Source organism: Oncorhynchus clarkii, chromosome 14 (genome assembly GCF_045791955.1).
Source record: "Oncorhynchus clarkii lewisi isolate Uvic-CL-2024 chromosome 14, UVic_Ocla_1.0, whole genome shotgun sequence".
Taxonomy (NCBI): Eukaryota; Metazoa; Chordata; class Actinopteri; order Salmoniformes; family Salmonidae; genus Oncorhynchus; species Oncorhynchus clarkii.
Window position 1 is genome coordinate 4,476,900 of NC_092160.1, and position 26,929 is coordinate 4,503,828.

Below are 26,929 nucleotides of genomic sequence, written 5' to 3' on the forward strand. Positions count from 1 at the left end.
AGTTCTTGCAAGTTTATGAATATGCCGCAAGAGAAAAGATAAATCACCCTTATTAAACTCTCCAGATCATTTTCCATCAATGGACGTCAATTTAGCTCGTTTTGACTGCTATGAATAATCATAAACTGGTTACCAACGTAATTAGGACAGTAAAAAGTATGTTTTTGTCTTTCCCGTGGTACACGTCTGATATACGATGGCTTTCAACCAATCAGCATTCAGGGCTCAAATCACCCAGTTTATAATTGTAAATAAATCCTAATTGCGCATGTGCATAACTATAGATAAATCCGGCAGGAGAGTTTGAGTGATGAAAGTTGGACAGAGGATCTGTGCAAGAAACACTTTCAATATATATTTATTGTATCAAATGTTAGGCTACAGTAGCCTGCAATGACACAGAAATGAATAGCCTACTTGATGGCCAACAGATGCAAATGTAGCCTATCATTCTCCACATTTAATGTCATTTTAATTGTTGACTTTTTCCCACAACACAAGCACGCGAGGGAGTTCCTTAACTTACGTTTCAAATTTCCACTTGTGCAGCGCTCCAGATCCGAAAACTGAGCATGAGTAAAACCCTTCGCTTGATACTGTTATCCATAAGAAAAGTCGACATTAGAATGCAGTTTACATTAAACCACCTCTGAGCGAATTCATCTATAGAGCTCCAGTGCACCTAGTCATTTGCCAGTGCTATGTCGCCATTATATCAGTTCTAGTGCATTAATATGTTTTGTGGAAAAAGGGTGTCTCCATAAGGAATGAAAATATGAACGGAACATGCAACAATTTCAAAGATTTTACTGAGTTACAGGTCATATAAGGAAATTAATTGAAATAAATCACAATGGGCCTCAGGATCTCGTCACGGTATCACTGTGCATTCAAATTGCGATCGATAAAATTAAATTGTGTTCGTTGTCTGTAGCTTATGCTTGCCCATACCAGAATCCCACCACCACCATGGGGCATAACCCCACCACCAACATCAGTATACCGCTCGCCCACACTACACCATACACGTATGTGGTCTGCGGTTGTGAGGCCGGTTGGACATACTGCCAAATGTTCTAAAAAGACATAGGAGGCGGTTTATGGTAGATAAATTCACATTAAATTATCTGGTAACAGCTCTGGTGAACATTCCTGCAGTTTGCATGCCAATTGCACGCTCCTTCAAAACATGAGACATCTGTGGCATTGTGTTGTGTGACAAAACAGTACATTTTAGAGTGGCATTTTATTGTACCCAGCACAAGGTGCACCTGTGTAATGATTATGCTGTTTAATTAGCTTATTGATATGCCACACCTGTCAGGTAGATGGATTATCTTGGCAAAGAAGAAATGCAAAGTAAAATGGACAATATGCAATGGGAAATCACAACTGTTGTCCATGAGTTTCATCCGGTTGTCCTGATCAGTGATTTCAAGTTTGTATCGTCAATGTTTTAACAAGCTGATCATAAGCTGATCACAATAACTCCTGATAAATTTGGGTAGCGGATATTCGTAGCTTAAATAGCCAAATTGATTAGTCACAGGAATCAGGACTACTAAAGCCAATGCAATGGCCTGTTTTTAAAGTGGTAGGTTTACCACATAGATTGGCATTCATAAAATAACATTTCTGTCAACACTGTAGGCTACACCTCAGTAAGCACGGACCAACTCTGACGCCTTTTGGACTTATTTTTTTGGTGCAGTTCCGGACCGCCTTTGATTTCCACATGCACAGACATTGGTTTTTTCTGAACCAATCATAGATGTCTATGTTTGGTTCAGATTTTGTCCGGTCTGGACCAACCTTGATTTGGCCCAAACATGGATGTCTATAAATGACTTATTTTCTACTTTCATTCGGAACCAAAAATCTGCCTGATTTCAACGTCCGGAAACCTTTCCAACCTCTGTAAAATACAGTTGAAGTCGGAGGTTTACATACACTTGGGTTGGAGTCATTAAAACTTGTTTTTCAACCACTCCACAAATTTCTTGTTAACAAACTATAGTTTGGCAAGTCGAACATCTACTTTGCGCATGACACAAGTAATTTTTCCAACAATTGTTTACAGACAGATTATTTAACTTATAACTCACTGTATCCCAATTCCAGTGGGTCAGAAGTTTACATACACTAAGTTGACTGTGCCTTTAAACAGCTTGGAAAATTCCAGAAAATTATGTAATGACTTTAAAAGCTTCTGTTAGGCTAATTGACATTATCTGAGTCAATTGGAGGTGTACCTGTGGATGTATTTCAAGGTCTACCTTCAAACTCAGTGCCTTTTTGCTTGACATCATGGGAAAATCAAAAGAAATCAGTCAAGACCTACGAAAAAAAATTGTAGGTACCACGTTCATCTATACAAACAATAATATGCAAGTATAAACACTATGGGACCACGCAGCCGTCATATCGCTCAGGAAGGAGACACGTTCTGTCTCCTAGAGATGAACATACTTTGTGTTGAAATGTGCAAATCAATCCCAGAACAACAGCAAAGGACCTTGTGAAGATGCTGGAGGAAACAGGTGCAAAAGTATCTATGTCCACAGTAAAACGAGTCCTATATTGACATAACCTGAAAGGCCGCTCAGCAAGGAAGAACCCACTGCTCCAAAACTCCCATAAAAAAGCCAGACTACGGTTTGCAACTGCACATGTGGAGAAAGATCATACTTTTTGGAGAAATGCCCTCTGGTCTGATGAAACAATAATAGAACTGTTTGGCCATAATGACCATTGTTATGTTTTGAGGGAAAAGGGGGATGTTTGCAAGCCGACGAACACCATCCCAACTGTGAAGCACGGGGGTGGCAGCATCATGTTGTGGAGGTGCTTTGCTGCAGGAGGGACTGGTGCACTTCACAAAATAGGTAGGCATCATGAGGTAGGAAAATTATGTGGATATATTGAAGCAACATCTCAAGACATCAGTCAAGAAGTTAAAGCTTGGTTACAAATGGGTCTTCCAAATAGACAATGACCCCAAGCATACTTGCAAAATGGCTTAAGGACAACAAAGTCAAAGTATTGGAGTGGCCATCCCAAAGCCCTGACCTCAATCCTATAGAAAATATGTGGGCTGAACTGAAAAAGCGTGTTCAAGCAAGGAGGCCTACAAACCTGACTCAGTTACACCAGCTAATTTATTTTTGATTTAACCTTCATTTAACTAGGCAAATAAGTTAAGAACAGATTCTTATTTACAATGACGGCCTACCCCGGCCAAACCCTAACCTGGACAACTTGTACACCACCCTATGGGACTCCAAATCACAGCCAGTTGTGATACAGCCTGGAATCGAACCAGGGTCTATAGTGATGCCTCTAGCACTGAGATGCAGTGCCTTTGACCGCTGCGCCATTCGGGAGCCCAAAATGAACCTGATTTTAACATCCGCAAAATACTTATTTTTCAAGTCCGGAAAATATGCCTTTTCAATGTTCTCGAAATGTTCAATGTTCTCGAAAATATGTATTTTAAACATACAGAAAATACCTTTACACCTTCCATTCAGAACCTAACGTCAACTTCTGGAAAATACGTATTTTATACGTCTTTTTGCTTACTGGGACTATTCTAGTTTTGTGAGGGGCAGCATTTTTTGGTCTTGCGTATGGCGGCGGAATGGCACACACACACCTTCACCCCTCAACCCTCTCTACCTTTCAATCACTCAGTAACAGCCTGCACACTGCCTGATAGTCAGCCGCAGCAGTTCACAGTGAAATATATTAGAAGTAGCCCAAAAAAACAGACACCCGCGACCAATCCGCGACATCGTTTTCAAAGTAGCCTAATTGTTGGAAAACTGCGGACATAGCAACACTGCACCCAATGACGTTCTCCATATTATGTGTTCAAGTTGATGATATATTGAAGAAACTATTACGATTTATCATGCATTATTCTTTGCAGCTAATTCTATATGTTTTACTGGGTCACTGATCACTGTAAAGTTATAGAATATAGAGCAATGCATTGTTATATTGTCTGTGTTTTACCTTCCTACATATCTTACAGGAATTAAATAACTTTATATCTCGATGATTTGTCCAACCTTTAGAAAGTTTAGATAGCTCAGTGTTGACCGCCAGGTGACAGTATATAGTCAATAATGTCCCCTATCCTCTCAGGACTAAGGCAACATTTTCTCGAGTGGATGTTTTCATGTTGACATAATCTTGCAATCAAACATGTTGCATAAAGAAATCTTATAACATATACACCAATCTTTTTTTGGTCATCCCATTTGACTCCTATCAATATGCAAACTCAACACATCTTAAAGGGATAGTTCACCCAAATTATACTGTACAAAAATATAAATGCAACATACAACAATTTTAACGTTTTTACTGAGTTACAGTTCATATAAGGAAATCATTCAATTGAAATAATTTAATTAAGTCCTAATCTATGGATTTCACATGACTGGGCAGGGGCGCAGCCATGGGTGGGCCTGGGAGGGCATAGGCTCACCCACTGGGGAGCCAGGCCCACCCACTGGGGAGCCAGACCCACCCACTGGGGAGCCAGACCCACCCACTGGGGAGCCAGACCCACCCACTGGGGAGCCAGACCCAGCCAGTAAGAACAAGTTTTTCCCCACAAAAGGGCTTTATTACAGACAGAAATACTCCTCATTTTCATCAGCTGTCTAGGTGGCTGGTCTCAGACGACCCCGCAGGTGAAGAAGCCACATGCGGAGGTCCTGGGGACCAGCGTGGTTACACATGGTCTGGGTTGAACATGCTGCCAAATTCTTTACAACTACGACATTGTGGTAGACAAATTAACATTAAATGATCTGGCAACAGCTTTGGTAGATATTCCTGCAGTCAGAATGCCAATTGCACGCTCCCTCAAAACTTGAGACATCTGTGGCAATGTGTTGTGAAACATGGGATCAACACTTTACATGTTGTGATTATATTTTTGTCCAGTGTACAAATTGGTTTCCTTACCCTGTAAGCATTACGGACAAGGTGTGACAGCAATCCACATTTTGGTTAGCAATGGGGAGTGTGCATTCTTCTCTTGATTCCGCTCTGTTCAGGTTTATTTGCCACAGATCTGTGAATCTGTGCGTGACAGTAGGCTGTTCGAGATTGCGCAGATTGAATATGCACTGTTCCAAAATGTCACATTTGGGTTTGTATGGTCATGAAAAGTCATATGAATTTGTTTCAAACCTGTTTTTAATGTAATTCATGAAAGCACACTTTTAAATATGATCAACCAATAAAAACAACTACATATCAGCCATTATCGTTTTGACCCTTCAGTGTATGTCTGTGAAGCTGCCTTTTGTGCACCAGTGCCAGTGGCCCGTTGCCCGAGCAGCAGGTATACAATAATGACAGACTAACTAGATCGTCAATTCAAAACATAACTTGCAGCAGTTATCTCGCTAGTTAACTATAGCTAACTAAGCATGTGCATAGATCTCCCCTGAAAAATCCATATTTGAGCCTTATATATTAACACGTCTAGTTAGATACAGTGCATTGAAGTAGCCTACCTTATCCATTTCATCCATGATTTATTGAATGAGGGAATAACTTTATTAAGACCATAGTATTAACCACATTGTAGCCTAACAATCAGCTCCTCAACAGGACCTTGATAAGCAGACTTGGGTGTTTCCGGGCTGGATCAAAAGCCAAGCATGCACACCCAGAAGCTCTCCAGTTGGAAGGTTGACCACATGTTGACAACATGTGACAAACAGTGCAGTTCTATGTGGGGGGCTAAGTGCCTTGATCAAGGGCACAATGGCATGGGATCAGACACAGCAGCTTTCCAGTGCCAATAATGCTTACTTGTTCATTCATGTAGGCTATAAGTCATGAAAAGTTGGTAAAAAAGTAATGGAAAATGTGTCTAAACCATTAGCAGTGAATAATCAGAGGTCTCTATAGCTATAGCATAATGTCGTTTGTGAATTTTGGTGAACGTAGTCTAATGGACCGACTTGGAAAGACAGCTCCTGCACTTATTCCATCCCAAGTCAAGCACGGCTTATGTTCAAATCATCTATAGGTTACTTTTTTTGAGCTTCAAAATACATTTTTAGATACTTTCAGATGATTTGGACATAATGCGTGAAATAAGCTAATATCGGTCCTATGACTAGAATGGGACTTGTGCCAGAAATGCTAAAATAATATCATTTGGAAGCTAAACCAAATATGGTGAATAAATAAGATATTGTTGTTTATGTGGGGGTGGGGGCAATAAGTAGACCATTTCTATTTCAAATCTTCAATCGTTGATTAAGACAGGTGGGTTCACTCCCAAGTGCTGCATGTCATGAAGACACTCACCTGTCTCGATCAATGAGATAAGATTTGAAACAGACAATATGTAGGCAGACACAGTTTGATTACTTCATGGAGAACCAAAAATCATTTTAATAAATTCAAACAAACCCCCTACAACTAGACACAGACATTTTAGAAGGTACATGTATGGCCAAATCGAGAATGAAGATAGTATCACCAAATCAAGGCTGGTCGAAAATTCTTCATGCTGCTACGCCAAACAGTACCTATCCAGTAATGGCTAATGGAGCATCACATTAGCCGTTATCATTTGCTAGCTATACCAAATCATGGATTCCCGTCATACCTTGTCCATAGACTGCTTAGAGGGTAATGACACCAATATGTAATTTTATAATTTGGGTGAACTATTCATTTAAAAAAAAATCTCCCATTGAAAGAAACACAGGACAAGGGGGGGTTTCTTGCAAAATTATTCTCTAATAAACTTTATTTGTACACAAATTGTGTAAGAGGACAACTTCCATCTGAAAACATACAATACAAATTTTCTCCGAAAGGCCACCAATCCTTTGCATCGCTACTGGTTTCTTCTCACACAAAATGGTTTCCACCTGACCACTGTACAGTACATTATTACATTGTGCCCTATAGGATCCAACTGCAGCATCGAGTCAATTATTCAAATCCTATTACAGTGCAAGTGTGATCTGTTCATTAGTGGGAAACAGAGAATGGAGACCAAAAAAATAGAATGTAGAATCTAGGTTCCATTTCTATGGGTGACCAAGGCGAAAACATCTGGATGTTATGAACAAAAAACGGCAACAGCTTATTTTTATAGTGAGCTTAAGGCATGATGAATGTACAATGTTGATTTCATCCAATGATGGATAAGTGGTTTGGAGAACAAAAGAATGCATTATTGTCCAAGAAGTATGGGGAAAGGAAGCAGTAAAGATCCAGTCGCCAGCTGAGGAAAGCCCTCTTTGTTTCTCTTTACTGGTGTGGGTATTCCACAGGGCCAAATCAAAAGCATCAGAAAGTAGTAGTAATAAACCCATGAAAACAGATGTGTGTGCAGGCTTCTGCTTGTGTAACAGTTTCAGAGGCCTTCGATCAGCAACGCAACTGACCATACTTTCAGAAATGTACAACGGCGACAGGAGTGTCCACAGAAATCTAACTGCATCATTTTTATAATGGTATTTATCAGTCGTACACCAACTATCCAGATTATTTGAAAAGTGCCTACTTTGTACCTTCAGAATTCATCATTTCTTAGCCTTCATCTCCATTGGGTTTCTGGGTATACACATTTACCCATAGAGTATGGTCACGCAGAATTACATTGTCCCAAAATGCTGAATAACACAAGGTTGTCAAAGTTACTCTAGCATTACAATAATGGTAATATTGATTCTTATTAGTCTACAGTCAGCCAGTGATATGAAGGGTCCCTGGTGTGGCCCCTAGGAAGGCAGCAGGTTCCTGAGGGCTCAGCCAGGGGTGTGCATTTGTTTATTTTACCTTCATTGAAAACATTTATATAAAGTGTGTGTTGTGGATATGATTATGAATATCAATCACACAGAGAGCACCAGGGACCTCTTTCAGTTCTCCTCAATGAGGTTCAAGTCCAGTTCTGTGCAGTCTCTTTCAAACACACTCTGCTGTCCAGCCTCTAGCACACCCATATGTATTTTCTCTTCCTCCTCCTCACTTTCACTCAGCGGTCCAATGCTGGTTCTTCCCAGGAGGTCTGCAGGTGAAAAGGTTCCTCTGAAGTCCCCTAAAACAGGTTCCAGACCAATGCAAACGGCCGCTCCACACACCAGAGGCTCCCCACTGCGAATCTAAAACACAGGACATGGAAGAAAACAATAAATACAGCATCTTCATAACGCAATTTTATTTTTTAATATATATATATATTTTTTTTTAAATCAGCTTTATATGAAACTAATAGGCATACAACTGCAACAGCTTTTAGTATTTTCCATGGTTATTCAAAATACCATGTGTGAGAACCTCAATGTCCACCTAAGGACGGTCTATGAAAATCATATGCAAATGTATCAGACTGTCTGGACAAATGTTCTGGCTATTTCCTCATCCTGCACCGAGACCCCAGCCAGAGCTAACTTTGTGCAGTCCCTTTATCTTTTTACACCAGCAAGGCAGCCATTTCATAAACCACCACCCACCATCTTAAAACATGACAAGGACACACAGCCAGCTGCAAAACCCAGCAGCAGCTTCAGTCACACCCCCAGGTCCAATGCCCAGAAGGCCATAAAAATGAACTGGGGGTGAGAGAAAATCGCAAAAGAGAAAGGAGAAGTGATGACATCACTCCTCAGAACAAGAAGTCAGTAGTGTTGCTCAAATCCAGTGGTTAAATATAGATGGCTGGGTGGTGGTGGATGTCCATAGGGGCAAGCAATTGGTCATGGTCATGCATCAACGAACGGACACAGGAATGCAAGGGTCAGCCCAAAACCACACATACACGCCGGGTCAGGGCAGTGAGGCTACATAGCCAGGCAGCACAGTCCCAACACCACACCCTGAACCCAAATCCAGACTGGTCTGGCTGGGACAGGAATGTGAGAGCAGTAGTTCTGTCTCATGAGGGGAGAGCGATTCAGAGAACCAGAGAGCCAGAGGCCCATTTCTCCTCGCTAATGATCCCAACATAAACACTCTGGTCTATGGGGAGAGGCAGGAGAGCTGGGGGGCCGCTTTAGGCCTCCAGCCACTCACAGGCAAATGAAGTTTGCTCTGACTAAAGGAGAACTATGAGCAGTTTCTACTAAAATGGTGCATGCTATGCATTTTTGGCTCTATATATTGCATTTATCTTATTTAATAGGCCTTAAAACTGATGTACATCCCATCCAGCGCACCTGAGTCATCTTGCTGAAGTCAAGGCCGGGCCTGGTGTAGTTGGGGAGCGTGTCTGGGTCATGGCGTCGCTTCAGGCCGGGCTTACGTAGATCACAGGGCTGAGAGTGGCAGCGTGGGAGACGGAGGGGCAGGACACGCCTTGAGGACGATGGGGTACTACAGGCAGAGGAGGGAGTGGGGGAGGGGGCCGGGGCCTCCATCCCAATGTAACGACTGGCTAGAGCTGGAGAGGGCTGGGGGGGCAGGATGTGCACAGGGGACAGGGAGAAGCGGCGCTGCTGCAGGGGCCGACAGGAACTCAGCGTGGCCGGGGAGGAGGAGCAGGAAGAGGGGAATAAGCCTGTGCAGCTCTCCCTGGGCGGGTCATAGTGGTCCCAGGAAACACTCCAAGGGATAGGGGAGTCCGGGGACAGGGCCAGGCTGAAGAAGGTGGGACTGGAGGAGGAGTGCAGGGAGGAGGTGAGGGAGGAGCTGGGACCTCGGAGGGGTACGGAGCCCACCAAGGAGCCAACTCCCATGCCGGCCACCCCCCCACCACTGTGGCAGCGGCGCTTGACGGGGGTCCAGATCTTGGAGGCGCTGGGGCGCCAGGGGGTGCGGTAGCGGGACAGGTCCTCAGGGACGGACAGGGAACGACAGTGGCGTTTGGGGGGAGGAGGGGGCAGCGGCGGGGAGTTCTGTAGGGACATGTTTGTCGCAGAGGTGCTGGGGAGAGGGGTTCCTAGGGGGTCCAGGGAGGACAGGACAGAGGCGGCATCCTGCAGATGGGTCTTGGAGGATGGGAACATAGACCAACTGCTCTCTGTGGAAGTGAAACAAACAAAACATGACTCAATGTTGGCCCTTCCAAGTTAATGATTTAGCAGGAGATTTGAATGAGACAACTTTATTAAAGTTTCAGGAATTAATGGATCCTTACCTGGAGTCAACCCATACCCGCGCCAACACACCGTGGGGCTAGAACCCACTTCAGGCAACGACTGAAACAAAGCAACGAAGATAAGGGATTTATAGCAATGGTAATTCCTCATAGAAGAAGAGCTACAAAACAGCCAGTCTGTAATCACATGGCATGCTCACCACATTAAGAGAGAAAGCCCTGCGATAAGGGGGCTCCTCCAGATTCTGTCTGCGGAGCTGCTCTGTGATGAGCGTCACCATGGTGACACACTGATGCCAATGAGGAAGGGGTGGCGCTTGTCAGTCAGACTGCTGGGGAGGTTAGTGGTGTCCCCTCCCCACCTCAACTGGTCAGACTGACCCTTCCAACCTCACTGAGATAATGTCATCAACAGCTTCATCATCTTATCTGAACAGGGAAAGAGTAAGCAGAGCATCCACATTTTAATGCCGAGTAGTAGACCATACTCAAGAGTTATTTTACCAGGGATTGGAATAGCACATCAATATGAGCATCATGGATACAGAATGATTGGGTGTGCAAGTCAATTTCCTGTTAATCCCACAGCTTTGCGTTGGGTAATACCAGGAATGTGCATGTGTGCACGAATCATGAAGTGGCAGGATACTTACTGTACTTGGAATCTGTTCTCCCTCTTACAAGCATGCAACACTCACTTGCAGATATTTTGACACCGTTTTGTGAGAAGACCAAAAGGAGGAAGAGTGACCACCGCCCTAATGAGTGTTCTATAACTCTTATCTGGTAAGGCAGGAGACAGACTAGGACATAGGCTAGCTCCTGCCTCAGAGATGAAAGGTACGCAAAGTAACAGCAGAAGTGCAACCTCAAAAAGTGATGATGTTAAGAACACTAATCCGATACATTGCAGAACACATTAATTTTCTTTGAGAATACAAACAAAATAATTTATTAGCTGCACAGATGTAGAGTTCAGGGCAATACCAAGGCACATTATAGTCAAGTGGGTCCAATTCAAAGTGAGTGCTAATAGTGTGGCCCTTGTAGAGGGCTGTGAGGAGAATGGAGGGGGAGGGAGAGCGAGAGGAGGAAAAGAGGGGGAGGATGGGGGAAGTGTGTGAAACAGAGGGGGATTGGGGCCATAGGCATGCCATGCCCACTCTGAGACAGACAAAAGGGGGAAGAGAAAGTGGAAAATGGGACTAGGACCTTAAAATGACCAAGGCACAGAGAAAACAAAATATGCATAAAAGGACCCGAGCACAACTAAGCACCATGCAGTGACAAGCAAAACAAGGTGCCAGTTAGTGTTGTTCGCCGACACATTCCACACTATGCATCCCCCCCATGCAAATGCCAGAGTCAGTCAGCTTTAAAACAAACGTAACAGTTATTGAAACTAGACACACCCTATGGGAACACACGGATTCTCTGCTATACAAAGTCCCACACCAAATAAGACCGGCCCAGATATAACACTTGACTAGTCATTGCAACCTTTGCACTGTTCTGTATAAATATTGTGCACAACGAAACCAAAAGTTATAAAACCAACAATTGATAAACCACTTCCAACTGCCTATGCAGTCATCCCAATGTGGGTGACAAGAGGTCTCTCTCATTTTGGGAACTATGGGGAGTTTCCACCACCTACTAGCCACTGTTGCTTTAAGTGCTTAGGCTTAGGGGGCTGTGTGGCCTACAGGGACTTGGTTTCCATGTGGCAAGTTAATTCTACAGCACATGAAAAACGCAACACTAAATACAACTCAAAAGCTGATGGCATGGACGAGCCATTTGACAGATAAGCTAACTTAATAAGTTCCATGACTGGACTTAGTTTGTGGGAGAATCATCACTAACACACGTTACATGTCAAACAGTTACAAATGCTAGTGACTAAAACGTGAATGATAATGTTAATCATAAGAAGTTTGGTTTAAATGGCACACGTGTTCCACTCACTGACAAACCCATACAATTAACCTAACCTCAAATGTTTCGAAAGACGTTAAAGCTTGCTTGCAACTTAGCAGGCAACTCTTTTTGGAAGTTAACAAAGCAAAGTCTCAAATCAATAATAGGAGTGCTTGGTAAACCGAGATACTTGTGGTCAGCTCTGAGGTGTCCATCTTCTGATCTAGCTAGTTAGTTACCAGCTAGTAACTACTTACCTAGTAGTAGGCAAGCTAGCCTACTAACTCTACAATAAATTATGTGAGCTTGACCAATTGGATTGTTGCATGCTAATATGAATAGGCTAACTAGTAGCAATATGGCATGGTGCCCGTTAGCAAGCAACTTACAAATGTATGACATTTGTTTGGTCATCATCCCAAATACGAAGCTTAGAGGCTAATGATAGCTACGAAAGCAATTAGTTAGTTACCGTTAGGCAGCAGCAATACGGTCTGTGTGGTGGGCCAACCAGGCAGCTGGCTAGTAATTAAACGTAACAGTTTGCAAGTTCTGACAAACTAGCCGGTCAGTCTTGACTAACAAATTTCAGTATCACCACAAGCATATCTAGCTACGCTAGCGGTTATTCATTTGGCCTACATTAGCTGTCCAGGTCAGATAACGTTAACTTGACAGCCACCTAGTTAGCTAGCAAGCCGACTCAAGTCTAGCTAACTTTAGCTAGCATGAACATTCAGCCCGTGGGAACTGACAGTCTGGCTTATCACTCCGCTAGCAATTATTAGCTAGTTTGCTATGTTGTCATGCTTACGCATCTAATTGTCAGCGTATCTGAATTAATTTACATATCGGTATAAGAAATGTAGCTTAAAATGACGTTGATTATTGACAGCAACACAAGACTGCTTCGTAGCTAGCTCGATGATTAATTTACCTGCCCACCTTGTCTCCTTAGCAACCGAAAGCAGCACGGGGTAGTTGATGGCCTTGCACTGAATATATAGCCACCGGAACAAACCATTAAAAAGGGGTGGTTGAAACGTCCAACATGCTTGTATCTTTATTATACAAAATCTATTTATATCACAATCCATCTAGGAATTAACTATATATTGTCTCCGAAATTCAATGTAAATCTTAAACGTGAAAAACTTTTGCTTTTTAATTCTTGAAAATCACCCCCTATTGTTCTGAAAGTAGAAAAAAATAATAGACAGAAAGTATTCTAAAGAAAAAACGCATCGAGTACTGTACAGCATTTTTCTGCGATAATAAGTCAGCAATGTGTCGGTTGGGTTGGTCTTTGCCGATACCACAGTTTTAATTAGTCCTTTTGAAAATGAATGTGCCCGGCGAGATTCCAGCTCTCTACAAAAACATGTTTTGAACTCTGGGTAGTGTAGTTTGTCAAATTTTCGTGACGATGAGGTGCTGTGAATTAATTACAAGTTTTTTTTCATGGGAAAGAAACACACAAAAAGACAGACACATCATTCGTAAAAAAAAAAATATATATAATATTATAATCCAGAATGCGCCCACGTCATTCAGACAGACGCATGCGCAGTTATGAAAATCCACGTGATTTCTTCAGAAAGTTGTTATGACGGAAAAGACAACTAGAAACTGGAGTTTAATTTAGTAATACAAACTAAGAGAAACGCAGTGAAAATGGCGTTGGAAATGTTCAGGAAAGAAGAGACTCTTGCGATGAGAAAGAAACTGATTGGGTATGTAACTGTGTTTGACTTGAAGAAACTCAAACTGGCAGCAACAACGCTTGGCCCTCGTATGAAATTATGCACTGACATATAAAATTGTTTAAATTATGCCTCTCCTAGGCAGTCTTGCAGACTCTTCTATTCAGACGATCCCGTGAAGATAGTCAAAGCCAGAGGACAGTATTTGTATGACGAAAATGGCAAGCGGTACTTGGACTGTATCAGCAACGTTCAGCACGGTAAGAGACACATCTATAGAGCTCGCCAACTTGTAGTACAACAAATCGGAAATGATATACCTCAGGATCGTTCAGCCATTCCTATGTGCAAAATTAATGGGAAATGAATAGTTTTGGAATAAAGTTAAACGCCGAAAATAAAGTCTGAGGTTAACACCGCATCATAACCTGGTAATGACCACCTGACAACAATTTATTACCTACACTCTTAGAAAAATAGGTTCCTAAAGGGTTCTTCGGCTGTACTCTTCTTGGTTTTAGGGAGAAGGCTTGTTGGTTCCACGTATAACCATTTTGGGTTCCATGTAGAACCGTGGAAATGGTCCTACTTACCTGAAACCAAAAAGGTTATCCTATGGGGACAGCCGAATAACCCTTTTAGGTTCTAGATAGCACCTTTGTTTCTAAGTTTACTGTAAAAAGTATTGCAGAGGATAAAGTAGGATATTGAAAACATTGTTCATTACATTTATACTTGTTTCCATAGTCACCAATTAAAGTTAATCTGCAACATATTCTTACATTTTAAAATCGATCAAGCAATGGCAAAAACAAATCTATTATCACAATTTTTTGCACATCTGCATACAGTAATTGTTTCATAATTCATCCACAGACATGAATTACATGCATAGAAAGACTGGGAAACAGACTATATAAAGGCCCATTGTTTTATTTGATTAGTGATTCATACGAATGATGCGATGGGGTAGGTTGCCATCAAGGACCTCTGAGCACAGAAGGCGATCTGGAGCGTAGTGGCCCTCTTCAAGAGTCGTGCGATGGGTCAGATCTGCAGTGAAGAGAATCGGTGCATCACAACTTTATACATTTGAGATTTTAAAAGACAACTAGAAAAGGACATTCTTGATGTAACTTTGTGGACTCAGCTGGCTAAAAATATTTCCATGGTACTAGTTAAAACGATTTTGTGGCAGTTATAGCTTAGAGATGTCTTCAAAAAAGAGCAACTTGCTCATGCACATACTTTGCGTCCTTCTCCACCACGGCGTTCAGGGGCATATTTAAAGCCTTTCCAGAAGGCCGGCAACACACCAAGCTCCTGATTTTTCTGTCTGTTCATGACACTTACTGTAAGCATAAAAATAAAATGAATTAATTATTGGCATAATGTGGGCATGCAGGACAGACAGTACATAACACACAGAAAAATATATTTAACAGTCTGAATCTACTAAAAGTGGTAGCAAAGGCATGTTTGCTCCTCTGTTCCGTCATATTGAAGTGGGACATTACTTCATTAGTCATCAATCTGAAACATTTTAAGAAAGAGGATATCAAAATTACACAGTAGTTGTATAATTACAATTTTTAACTCATCTCCAAATGATAAAGTTTTGCTTAATCCTAATACATGTTTAATATTCAAACAACTTTATATAAACACACCGCTCCATAATCCTGAGGACATTGTCCCAGACAAAGGTTCCGCCAATTGAAGACAGCTTGGCAGTCTTAAAAAAATAATGCCAAATGCAACAATTCAAGTATGTTTAAAGAGACAATCAAATAGTGTGTTGTTCAAAAGTTATGTCTGTCATATCATTCCTGCAACAAACATTGTTAGAAATGGGTGCAATTGGCAAATCTAGCTACATGTTGAACTTCCATCCTATCAGGCCAGGGGCACAATGTATGAATTTATGGTTGGATCAGAATCGCCATTGTAACATTGTTAGAAATGGGTGTACAGTGCATTCGGAAAGTATTCAGACCCCTTGACTTTTTCCACATTTTGTTACATTACAGCCTTATTCTAAAATTGATTAAATAAACATTTTCCTCATCAATCTACACACAAATACCCCAAAATGACAAAGTGAAAACAGGTTTCTAGAATTTTTTGCAAATTTATTGCAAGTAAAAAACAGAAATACCTTATTTACATAAGTATTCAAACCCTTTGCTATGAGACTCAACATTGAGCTCAGATGCATCCTGTTTCCAGTGATCATCCTTGATGTTTCTACAACTTTATTGGGAGTCCACCTGTGGTAAATTCAATTGATTGGACATGATTTGGAAAGGCACACACCTGTTTATATAAGGTCCCACAGTTGACAGTGTATATGTCAGAGCAAAAACCAAGCCATGGGGTCAAAGGAATTGTATGTAGAACTCAGATCTGGGGAAGGGTACCAAAAAAATTCTACAGCATTGAAGGTTCCCAAGAACACAGTGGCCTCCATCATTCTTATATGGAAGAAGTTTGGAACCACCAAGACTCTTCCTATAGCTGGCCGCCCGGCCAAACTGAGCAATCGGGGGGAAAGGGCCTTGGTCAGGGAGGTGACCAAGAACCCAATGGTCACTCTGACAGAGCTCCAGAGTTCCTCTGTGGAGATGGGAGAGCCTTCCAGAAGGACAACCATCTCTGCAGCACTCTACCAATCAGGCCTTTATGGGACTGGGAGACTAGTCAGAATCGAGGGAAAGATGAACGGAACAAAGTACAAAGAGATCCTTGATGATAACCTGCTATAAAGTGCTCAGGACCTCAGACTGGGGCAAAGGTTCAACTTCCAATAGGATAATGACCCTGAGCACACAGCCAAGACAATGCTGAAGTGGCTTCAGAGCAAGTCTCTGAATGTCCTTGAGTGGCCCAACCAGAGCCCGAACTTGAACCCAATAGAACATCTCTGGAGAGTCCTGAAAATAGCTGTGCAGTAACACTCCCCATCCAACCTGACAGGGCATGAGAGGATCTGCAGAGAAGAATGGGAGAAACTCCACAAATACAGGTGTGCCAAGCTTGTAGCATCATACCCAAGAAGACTTGAGGCTGTAGTCACTGCCTTTACTGAGTATAGGGTCTGAATACTTATGTAAATCTACTATTTGTTTTTTTCTTAATTTTAATAAAATGTAAACATTTGTAATTTTTTTTAATCTAAAAAAACAGTTTTTGCTTTGTCATTATGGGGTAATGTGTGTAGATTGAGGGAGGAAAAAATGGTTTAATCCATTTTAGAATAAGGCTGTAAGGTAACAAAATGTGGAACAAGTCAAGGTGTCTGAATACTGTAATGTTTGAGTGAGCAAGGAGAATGAGCAAGAGAGAAATGTGAGAAACTATACATGACTCAGCAAGGGAGGTGTCTGTTGATCAGGACACAGGTTTTGCAACTGAAAAAAGGGGGGAGTTAAAATTGTATTTTATTTGCTTTACAAACATATGTTATTAGAAGCAGTGCTATTTCAATTGGATTTACTTACACTACACTCTTAGGGAAAAAAAGGTTCCAAAAGGGTTCTTTGGCTTTCCAAAGGGTTCTTCTGCTGTCCCCATAGGAGAACTCTGTTTGGTTCCAGGTAGAACCATTTTGCGTTTCAGGTATAACCCGTTTGCGTTCCATGTAGAACCCTCTGAGGAAAGTGTTCTACATGGAATCCAACAGTTCTATCTGGAACCAAAGGGTTCTACCTGGAACCAAAAAGTGTTCTTCAAAAGGTTTTCCTATAGGGACAGCCAATTAACCGTTTTAGGTTCTAGATACCACCTATTTTTTCAAAAGTGTAAGATTAGGCAATCATGGGAAGCTGAATAGCATGTCTCTTGGGTAATCCAGTCTCAGTGAGACCTAATCCAGAGAAAAAAAGTATCAAACAGAAGACAACAAAACATAGGCTAATTACATTTCTTAGTCAGCAGGCTGGGTAACTTCAGTACTCCTTCCCGTTGTTCACTCCTCCATTCTTCCAAGCTAGAAGATTCCTGCAAAAAAAGAATTGAAAAGGCAGTTGAGAGGTGTAACATTAGAATGAGTGTAGAGGGGGAGCAGGGATAGGCAAAATGAATTGTATTGTCAAATACAAAATACACAAAAATAGAAGGATCTCTGATGAATGGGCTCCCGAGTGACCCTGGTTCAAGCATGAGGCTGTATCATAACCGTCCGTGATCGGGAGTCCATTAGGGTGGTGCACAATTGGCTCAGCGTCGTCTGGTTTATGGGAGGGTTTGGCCGGGGTAGGTAAAATTAAGAATTTGTTCTTAACTGACTTGCTTAGTTAAATAAAAATGAATCAAGAAAATCTTCACAACCATATTGGGGGTACACATTTGAAGAATTAAACTACCTTACTGTCCCACACAATCAATGTTTCCTATATGTATATTCATGTACCATCTCTCTCTCTCACACACACACACACAGTCACACAGCTAGCATGACAAAATGTTGATATGACGACAATCTTTTCTATACGTGATTGTGATCACAATCATCATCCCCCCCCCTCTCTCATACACACACACACATTGCTAGCATGACAACTTTGACATGACAATGTTTTCTAAAGTTATTGTGATCATCTTTCTCACTCACACACACGCGCAGAGAATACACACACACATTTGCTATTATTAACAGAACAGATATTCAAATGTCAATCTGTTTGCTAGCTAGCTACAACAAACACCTACAACAGGTAAAAATGAAGACTTACCATATCCATGAAGGATTAGTCAGAGAGCTAATGTTAGCTAGTTAAAATTAGCCCTGCTGAGTTAGTTAGTTAGCAAGCTAGCTAATTATTCCTTGACGTTTTTCTCCCCAACAAAATGCCCCTTTACCTACAAAAGTTAAACAATAATGCAGGAGAACAGGGACTACCACTTAGCAGTAAAATCTTTTAGACGTTTTTTTGTGTACATTTTTTAGAAACTGTTGTTGTTGACTGATGTGCTCATGCAAGCAGGCTGCCTGCACGCAGAGATCTATTACTGCGCGCGAGGCACAGATTCCCATCCAACTTTTAACTGGAACTGATATGCCTGCCTCCTTATTTAGCTACTGAAATTAAATTTTTTATTACTGCACGCATTATGTGAATTGCTTAAAGCATTTAAGGAAAAATATAATAGCCATATTTTCAGGGTCAAATTCAGGTGCAATAATTTTAGACTAATTAGTTGTGGAAATAATTGCGATTAAAAGTAGGGTTTTATAAATCCTGGTGGATTGTAGTATGCTTTTGAAATAAAAGACAGGCCTATGTTTTATTTCTTAAATAAATAGTTAGTCATAATAGAACTTCCAAATAGAATTCAGAGAACAGAAGAAAAATGTGCAGCACAATAAACAGTACAATTAGCTAACGCAAATAATTACCATTAGAAGCCAACACACACAGCAAGCTACCAGATATCATTAATTAAACAGCCATTATTTCACAGTACTGCCATTTTACTGCATTTCAACAGCAGTGCATTTTTGTATGGGTATCCTGTATTATTGTGCATGTTTATCGCCTAGACCAAATATTGTGCATATACACTTTTCAATTGGGTGGACTGTAACTACGAAAAACACTGCCATAGCCAGGGGTAAAAAACAAAAGCATGTATAGATTCTCTAAATTAGAGACCATCTCAATTGTTTGCTTTAATGACCTACCAACTTTCATGACTTGGGGGTGAAATAGATCACATTTCTTAGTTTTGTAAAATTGGCATTTCAACACCTGCCAAATAAAAACCTTAAAATGGCCCTGCTCCTGAAAAAGTTAATCGGGCCGAATAAGCTGAATTGGACTCGGCCTGGATAGCAATATCCGGAGCCCAGAGTAATATTATTCAACCCGGTCTGAATCATGCAAACCCTGCTGAAAAAGAACATTAACTTTAAATTACTGTAATAATTGTAATGCTTCTAGTGTCTTATATTCAATGGGTGCATGGCCCACAAACACTATGTCCATGTTTATATAGATTGATGGCTTTTCATTGAGTAGCATATAGATGACTGGTCAGTATTTCAATCAGATTTCAACCAAAAACCAGATCTCAACCAACATAAGACTTCTTTTTTTTGTTCATATGTCAAAAATACATCTTAATCTGGTTGTGATCTGGTTATAAGACGTTCCGACAAGATTTCAACTAGTAAAAGCCGTCTTTATCACGTCGTATGCCCTCTGGGTAAATGCTTCAAAATTCACCAAAAGTGACCTGATGATCTAATAGAACAAAACGTTTAAGATTTCCTAAGCCTGTATTTACCACAGACCTTATTTTCGGCATTTATCCAACAACTCCATACTTTTTCCCATAGGCTTTGTTCAACAAACCATGGCGGAGTTAGTGCCTACAAAAAGATGCCATTACTGTTGCTCTCTATTGGTGACATTATTTTAATGCATCTGATTTGGTGAGTAATATTTTGTGAGGGCAAAGGTCACAGTCCAAAGCCCTTTGAACATTACAGTAGTACCACAATATAATCAACATGACAGTACCTCCTAGTGGTAATTGTATGTAACGAAACGTTGGGAACGTTGGATTGTTGTTGCACCTACAGTGGGTCACTGTCATCCCAGCATCACACAAGCAGCCACGACGCAGATGGAGCTTCTGAATGCCAATTCGCGCTTCCTTCACGACAATATAGTTCAGTATGCCGACCGCCTCGCTGCCACTCTGCCCGACAAGCTGTGTGTCTTCTATTTTGTCAACTCAGGGTAAGACACCATGTCCTACAACCTATGACTTCCTCCTGAAACACAGCCCCAATGACATCCACGTAAGATATAGGAAGAATAATGTAATATGTATGTCTCCCAACAGCTCAGAGGCCAATGATCTGGCACTACGCTTGGCCCACCAGTACACCCAACATGAAGACGTCATTGTGCTTGACCAGTAAGGTCTCACATCACACAAAAACTACTAATCTCAGTGGATTTCTTCTCTAAAATGTACTTCTTCCTCTTTTCCCCCTCTTCCTCCATACTAGTGCATATCATGGGCACCTGACTTCGCTCATCGATATCAGTCCATACAAGTTCCAGAAGCTGACAGGACAGAAAGAGTGGGTTCACGTGGTGTGTAAGAGGATAGATATACAGTGTCTTGCGAAAGTATTCGGCCCCCTTGAACTTTGCGACCTTTTGCCACATTTCAGGCTTCAAACATAAAGCTATAAAACTGTATTTTTTTGTGTGAAGAATCAACAACAAGTGGGACACAATCATGAAGTGGAATGACATTTATTGGATATTTCAAACTTTTTTAACAAATCAAAAACTGAAAAATTGGGCATGCAAAATTATTCAGCCCCCTTAAGTTAATACTTTGTAGCGCCACCTTTTGCTGCGATTACAGCTGTAAGTCGCTTGGGGTATGTCTCTATCAGTTTTGCACATCGAGAGACTGAAATTTTTTCCCATTCCTCCTTGCAAAACAGCTCGAGCTCAGTGAGGTTGGATGGAGAGCATTTGTGAACAGCAGTTTTCAGTTCTTTCCACAGATTCTCGATTGGATTCAGGTCTGGACTTTGACTTGGCCATTCTAACACCTGGATATGTTTATTTTTGAACCATTCCATTGTAGATTTTGCTTTATGTTTTGGATCATTGTCTTGTTGGAAGACAAATCTCCGTCCCAGTCTCAGGTCTTTTGCAGACTCCATCAGGTTTTCTTCCAGAATGGTCCTGTATTTGGCTCCATCCATCTTCCCATCAATTTTAACCATCTTCCCTGTCCCCACTGAAGAAAAGCAGGCCCAAACCATGATGCTGCCACCACCATGTTTGACAGTGGGGATGGTGTGTTCAGCTGTGTTGCTTTTACGCCAAACATAACGTTTTGCATTGTTGCCAAAAAGTTCAATTTTGGTTTCATCTGACCAGAGCACCTTCTTCCACATGTTTGGTGTGTCTCCCAGGTGGCTTGTGGCAAACTTTAAACAACACTTTTTATGGATATCTTTAAGAAATGGCTTTCTTCTTGCCACTCTTCCATAAAGGCCAGATTTGTGCAATATATGACTGATTGTTGTCCTATGGACAGAGTCTCCCACCTCAGCTGTAGATCTCTGCAGTTCATCCAGAGTGATCATGGGCCTCTTGGCTGCATCTCTGATCAGTCTTCTCCTTGTATGAGCTGAAAGTTTAGAGGGACGGCCAGGTCTTGGTAGATTTGCAGTGGTCTGATACTCCTTCCATTTCAATATTATCGCTTGCACAGTGCTCCTTGGGATGTTTAAAGCTTGGGAAATCTTTTTGTATTCAAATCCGGCTTTAAACTTCTTCACAACAGTATCTCGGACCTGCCTGGTGTGTTCCTTGTTCTTCATGATGCTCTCTGCGCTTTTGACGGACCTCTGAGACTATCACAGTGCAGGTGCATTTATACGGAGACTTGATTACACACAGGTGGATTGTATTTATCATCATTAGTCATTTAGGTCAACATTGGATCATTCAGAGATCCTCACTGAACTTCTGGAGAGAGTTTGCTGCACTGAAAGTAAAGGGGCTGAATAATTTTGCACGCCCAATTTTTCAGTTTTTGATTTGTTAAAAAAGTTTGAAATATCCAATAAATGTCGTTCCACTTCATGATTGTGTCCCACTTGTTGTTGATTCTTCACAAAAAAATACAGTTTTATATCTTTATGTTTGAAGCCTGAAATGTAGCAAAAGGTCGCAAAGTTCAAGGGGGGCGAATACTTTCGCAAGGCACTGTAGCATGCCTCTATTTTTTTGCGTGTGCTACAAAAAGCTAAAATTGTAATTTTCCTGTTTAACCCTTACAGGCACCCATACCAGACATCTATAGAGGTATATTCAGAGAGGACCATCCCAACCCAGCCCAGGCATATGCAGATACTGTGAAGGATGTGATAGACAAGGTGCACCAAAAAGGTCGCAAGGTACAGTAAATACAATAGGTTTTGCATGGAGAAGGAAAGTTTGAAAATAGTCTCAATTTGGACACCGAGCGGGGTGTAATGCTGATTAGTGTAGTAACAGTGTAATAACAATGTTCAGTATTGTACTAATTCTATGGATCTAATAACTCAAAACTGACTTGCAACCTACAGGTTTCTGCATTTTTTTCTGAGTCCTTGCCCAGTGTTGGAGGCCAAATCCTCTTGCCCAAGGGATACTCAACTAAAGTAGCAGAGTAGGTACTGCCTCTGAGCATAAAATATTAGTGCACTATTATACTGTACCATTTTCTTATCGGTGAAGAAAAGGACGAAGAGCCAAATCCTCATTTGAGTTTGGATTGAGGCCATTATGATAGTAAAAGCTATTGCTTTTATCTTTGACATGTGACAGTGAGTGTTGGTATCTCTCGACAGATACGTGCGCTCTGCAGGGGGAGTGTTTGTGGCAGACGAGGTGCAAACAGGTTTTGGGCGTGTGGGGAGCCATTTCTGGGCCTTCCAGCTGCAGGGTGATGATTTTAGCCCTGACATAGTGACTATGGGCAAGCCGATGGGCAACGGACATCCCCTGTCATGTGTAGCAACCACAGCAGAGATCGCTGGGGCCTTCACAGCCAACGGAGTGGAGTACTTCAATACAGTGAGAAACTGGTGGCTGTTACAACCTATATTCTGCCTATTAAATCATGTTAGCCGTGCACAAATGTTCGTTAGGAGTCTCATCCCTAATCATGGTTTGTGGTTCTCCCGTGACTGTGCAGTTTGGCGGTAACCCAGTGTCGTGTGCCATCGGCCTGGCTGTCCTGGACGTGATTGAGAAGGAGGACCTGAGGGGGAACTCCTCAAGAGTAGGAGGACACCTATTGGACCGGCTGAGACAGCTACAGACCAAACATCCAATCATTGGAGACGTCCGGTAGGGTGCCTACGACGTGGATTACGTGAAGGGAATGTCTCTATAATAACTACTCACATATGACCTTGCAGTCAACCTCATACTCTCTAGTCTACAGCATGATCCATTCGGAGATACTGGCTGAAGACAGTATACAATACCTGGCTTTGTGTTTACTCTTGGCAGTGGAGTGGGGCTGTTTGTGGGCTTGGAGATGGTCACCGACAAAGAACAGAGGACCCCAGCTACAGACGCAGCAGCGCAAGTTGTCAGAAGGTATGCGGTCAGACTGGTCATTCACTGCTGCGAGGCCTTGTGAAGCAACAACTATACAATCATATCAAAGTGTGTCAGTGTTTGCTGCAGTCACAATTCGGTGAAGAGTTAACACTATTCTTATTTTGGTATAAGTCTTTGCATCATTTTTTAGAAGAGAACCTTTAAGCAGAAATATCCTTTGGTCTCGTCTCCCTTTCCAGACTGAAAGAGGAGTATATCTGTGTCAGTACAGACGGCCCCTGGGAGAACATTGTCAAGTTTAAACCTCCCATGTGCTTCAGTATGGAGGACGCAGACTTGGTGGCAGACAGGATACACCACATTCTCACAGGTGACTGGAACACTTACCCTATAGCCCTGACTTATTACAATACATTTACACAGTTCTATAGTATACATTTATTATACTTAAAAGGAAAGGTTCACCCATTTTGAATATTATATTGTTTTTGTGCGTCTGTGAGTGATGTTCTATCGATTCCCTGGGTCATTTCATGTTTATCTGAGTTATTGACATTCAAGCAGGCAGAAATCCGTCCTGTATGACGTAACACTGTGATAAAGTCTCTCACTGGAAGTTCATAGGAATACGACTTTTGGATCGCAAAAACGTCTATCATACATGTCACATTTCAATACTGTCCAATGTCTTCTGTCAAGTGAGCCATTGATTATATGTTTTGCCATATTCCTACCTCGAGAAATATGTAATTTAACAGAGCCTAGCAAATTTTCCTATTTGTCTGCCTCTTTAGTCCGGGGTGCATTGCATAGTGCAGTTGCCAGAGATATTATAGAAAGGAGATAGGAATCCAATGAATGAAAGAACGTTTAACACCCAACCCAACAGACTGTCGCCCAATCGCGTTCCCGTTGTCATGCTGCATCACGCGGATACTAAGCTAATCATCACGTAATCCCTTCTCAAAGTCAGTATATATGTCGAGAAACGTGTCTATTTTCCTAGAAAGTACGTACTGTCACGATTCCAAAGCTATACGATATTAGATAATTAACTTACTATCTCAAACTCCCATTCACTCCTTGAAGGAAAGCACCCCTTGTCCCAGAATCACACAGAATGCACCGTGCGGCTTATTGACGTAGCATGGGCAACGTTTTCTATCTGATCAAAAGTATTTTGCCGTTGCAAATGTTAGACTCCACTCTGTTTTTTTAAATCTAACCTTTAACTATGCAAGTCAGTTAAGAATGAATTCTTATTTACAATGACGGCTTACCCCGGCCAAACCCTAACGACGCTGGGCCAATTGTGCGCCGGCCTGTGGGACTCCGAATCATGGCCGATTGTGAAACAGCCTGGAATCGAACCTGGGTCTGTAGTGACACCTCTAGTTTGAGATGCAGTCGATTTTACAGCTAACTAGCTACTTTACATGCTGATATTGTCTTTGGTATTGTGGGTAGCTACGTTTGCTATGTAGCTAGCTAGCCCATAGAGAGCATTGCATTGTGGATTTTGTAGTCGACTGGAGCTGCAAAAGATTTCCACAACAATTTTCCATGTTGCTGCCAACCTTATTATAATAACACCAAAATTAAACATTTGTTCACACAAAAATATTGTTCTCACAGTGATATTTAACACTGTAAATGAAAAGAATGAGTGATTTTGGGTGGATTTTTCCTTTAAGGAGACAAGAATACCCAGTCTTTTTAACCCAACTTAGACTCTACCACTGCAGTGTTTGTGGAACTGAAGGTTCAGGGAGCCTGCACCGACCCGATTTGTATATCTGCCGACTTCTGAACTGGGCCAATGGCACTTACACAACAGTCTTGAAGGATCCATACTACACACCACCTAAGCATACCTGTTGACAATTCTACTTTTCCTTTTCAGACATGGAGCGCAGTCATCAAAAACTGGACAGTGGAGATTTCTAAGGTTTGTATAAACCTGTAGAAAGATTTAATTGCATCAGACAGTAAGAATTGGTCACAATCAGAAGGAGTCAGAGGTAGTGTTGTTGATAGTGAAATCTCCTGGAGGAGCACATCACACTAACCGTTAAAAGTGCATTTCTCAGACATTGGATTTCATAGGGCAGAGCATTGAGGCCCGTATCAACAAATCTCAGAGTAGAAGTGCTTATCTAGGATCTGTCCATAGAAAAGGCTACACTGATCCAATATTAGCATTCCTACTTTGAGGCGTTTTGTGGATACGGTCCTAGAACTTGCATCTTTCGCTTTTCAGACTAACTGGAGTCATCTTGGAGGAAGACAAGGGAAGGAATGCAGAAGTATTCAACACAACCAATCTCACAGATCCATACCACAATTAAGGATACATTTTTTTTTAAATCATTAAGATTACACTACTAGATCTAACAACACAAGAATGGTTTGTGACAATTCATGAAGTGGAATTAGTGACTGCTTTTGATTCTGCATGAGGGACATAAGAGAAGCAGTGACATATGCAACAGAAAGGCAATACATTTGTACTATAACACAATGTACATATGAATTTATCCTCCTCCTCACATTTATACTTCCCTGTGGAAATACAGTGCATTCGGAAAGTATTCAGACCCTTTGACTTTTTCCACATTTTGTTACGTAACAGCCTTATTCGACAATGGATGAAATCCTCAATCTACATACAATACCCAATTTTGATAATTTAAAGAAAATTAAAAAAACAAATACATTATTTACATAAGTATTCATACCCTTTGCTATGAGACTCGAAATTGAGCTTATGTGCATCCTGTTTCCATGAATAAACCTTGAGATGTTTCTACAACTTGGAGTCCACCTGTGGTAAATTAAATTGATTGGACATGATTTGGAAATGCACACACCTGTCTACACAGTTGACAGTGCATGTCAGAGCAAAAACCAAGCCATGAGGTCAAAGGAATTGTCTGTAGAGCTCCGAGACAGGATTGTGTCGAGGCACAGATCTGCGGAAGGGTACCAAGACATTTCTGCAGCATTGAAGGTCCCCAAGAACACAGTGGCCTCCATCATTCTTAAATGGAAGAAGTTTGGAACCACCAAGACTCTTCCTAGAGCTAGCCTCATGGAGGTGACCAAGAACCCATTAGTCA

General features: G+C 41.5%; 2 protein-coding genes across 3 annotated transcripts; one reads left to right on the forward strand and one right to left on the reverse strand.

Annotated features, from left to right (window-relative positions):
- Positions 1 to 6,760: 6,760 nt before the first annotated feature.
- On the reverse strand, positions 6,761 to 13,034 carry LOC139366148 (protein FAM53C-like). 2 transcript variants are annotated; one of them, XM_071103301.1, is made up of 5 exons: positions 12,948 to 12,967; positions 10,291 to 10,519; positions 10,130 to 10,190; positions 9,210 to 10,012; positions 6,761 to 8,156 (listed from the first exon to the last, which is right to left on the reverse strand). In XM_071103301.1, exons 2-5 carry the CDS (start codon positions 10,369 to 10,371, stop codon positions 7,914 to 7,916), a joined length of 1,188 nt encoding a protein of 395 aa, XP_070959402.1. In that variant the 5' UTR covers positions 10,372 to 10,519; positions 12,948 to 12,967; the 3' UTR covers positions 6,761 to 7,913. The 2 variants fall into 2 exon arrangements, with proteins under 2 accessions (XP_070959402.1, XP_070959403.1); XM_071103302.1 differs by lacking the exon at positions 10,291 to 10,519 and having other exon boundaries at positions 12,948 to 13,034.
- Positions 13,035 to 13,432: 398 nt separating this feature from the next.
- Positions 13,433 to 26,522, forward strand: LOC139366149 (5-phosphohydroxy-L-lysine phospho-lyase). Its single transcript, XM_071103303.1, has 13 exons — positions 13,433 to 13,743; positions 13,855 to 13,973; positions 20,300 to 20,459; positions 20,566 to 20,640; positions 20,735 to 20,822; positions 22,538 to 22,654; positions 22,826 to 22,908; positions 23,090 to 23,315; positions 23,437 to 23,591; positions 23,757 to 23,846; positions 24,050 to 24,180; positions 25,714 to 25,758; positions 26,071 to 26,522. The coding sequence occupies exons 1-12, from the start codon at positions 13,685 to 13,687 to the stop codon at positions 25,755 to 25,757; spliced, it is 1,347 nt and encodes a 448-aa protein (XP_070959404.1). The 5' UTR covers positions 13,433 to 13,684; the 3' UTR covers position 25,758; positions 26,071 to 26,522.
- Positions 26,523 to 26,929: the final 407 nt, after the last annotated feature.

Excerpts from the sequence above, each read along its gene's own strand:
- LOC139366148 (XM_071103302.1), bottom strand. The coding sequence starts at position 13,034 with ATGGTTTGTTCCGGTGGCTATATATTCAGTGCAAGGCCATCAACTACC. Across the intron at positions 10,013-10,129 it reads CGGGTATGGGTTGACTCCAG|AGAGCAGTTGGTCTATGTTC; the intron begins GTAAGGATCCAT and ends TCACTTCCACAG. Across the intron at positions 8,157-9,209 it reads ACTTCAGCAAGATGACTCAG|ATTCGCAGTGGGGAGCCTCT; the intron begins GTGCGCTGGATG and ends CCTGTGTTTTAG.
- LOC139366149 (XM_071103303.1), top strand. The coding sequence starts at position 13,685 with ATGGCGTTGGAAATGTTCAGGAAAGAAGAGACTCTTGCGATGAGAAAG. Across the intron at positions 20,823-22,537 it reads AGAAAGAGTGGGTTCACGTG|GCACCCATACCAGACATCTA; the intron begins GTGTGTAAGAGG and ends TAACCCTTACAG. Across the intron at positions 23,592-23,756 it reads CCAATCATTGGAGACGTCCG|TGGAGTGGGGCTGTTTGTGG; the intron begins GTAGGGTGCCTA and ends TACTCTTGGCAG.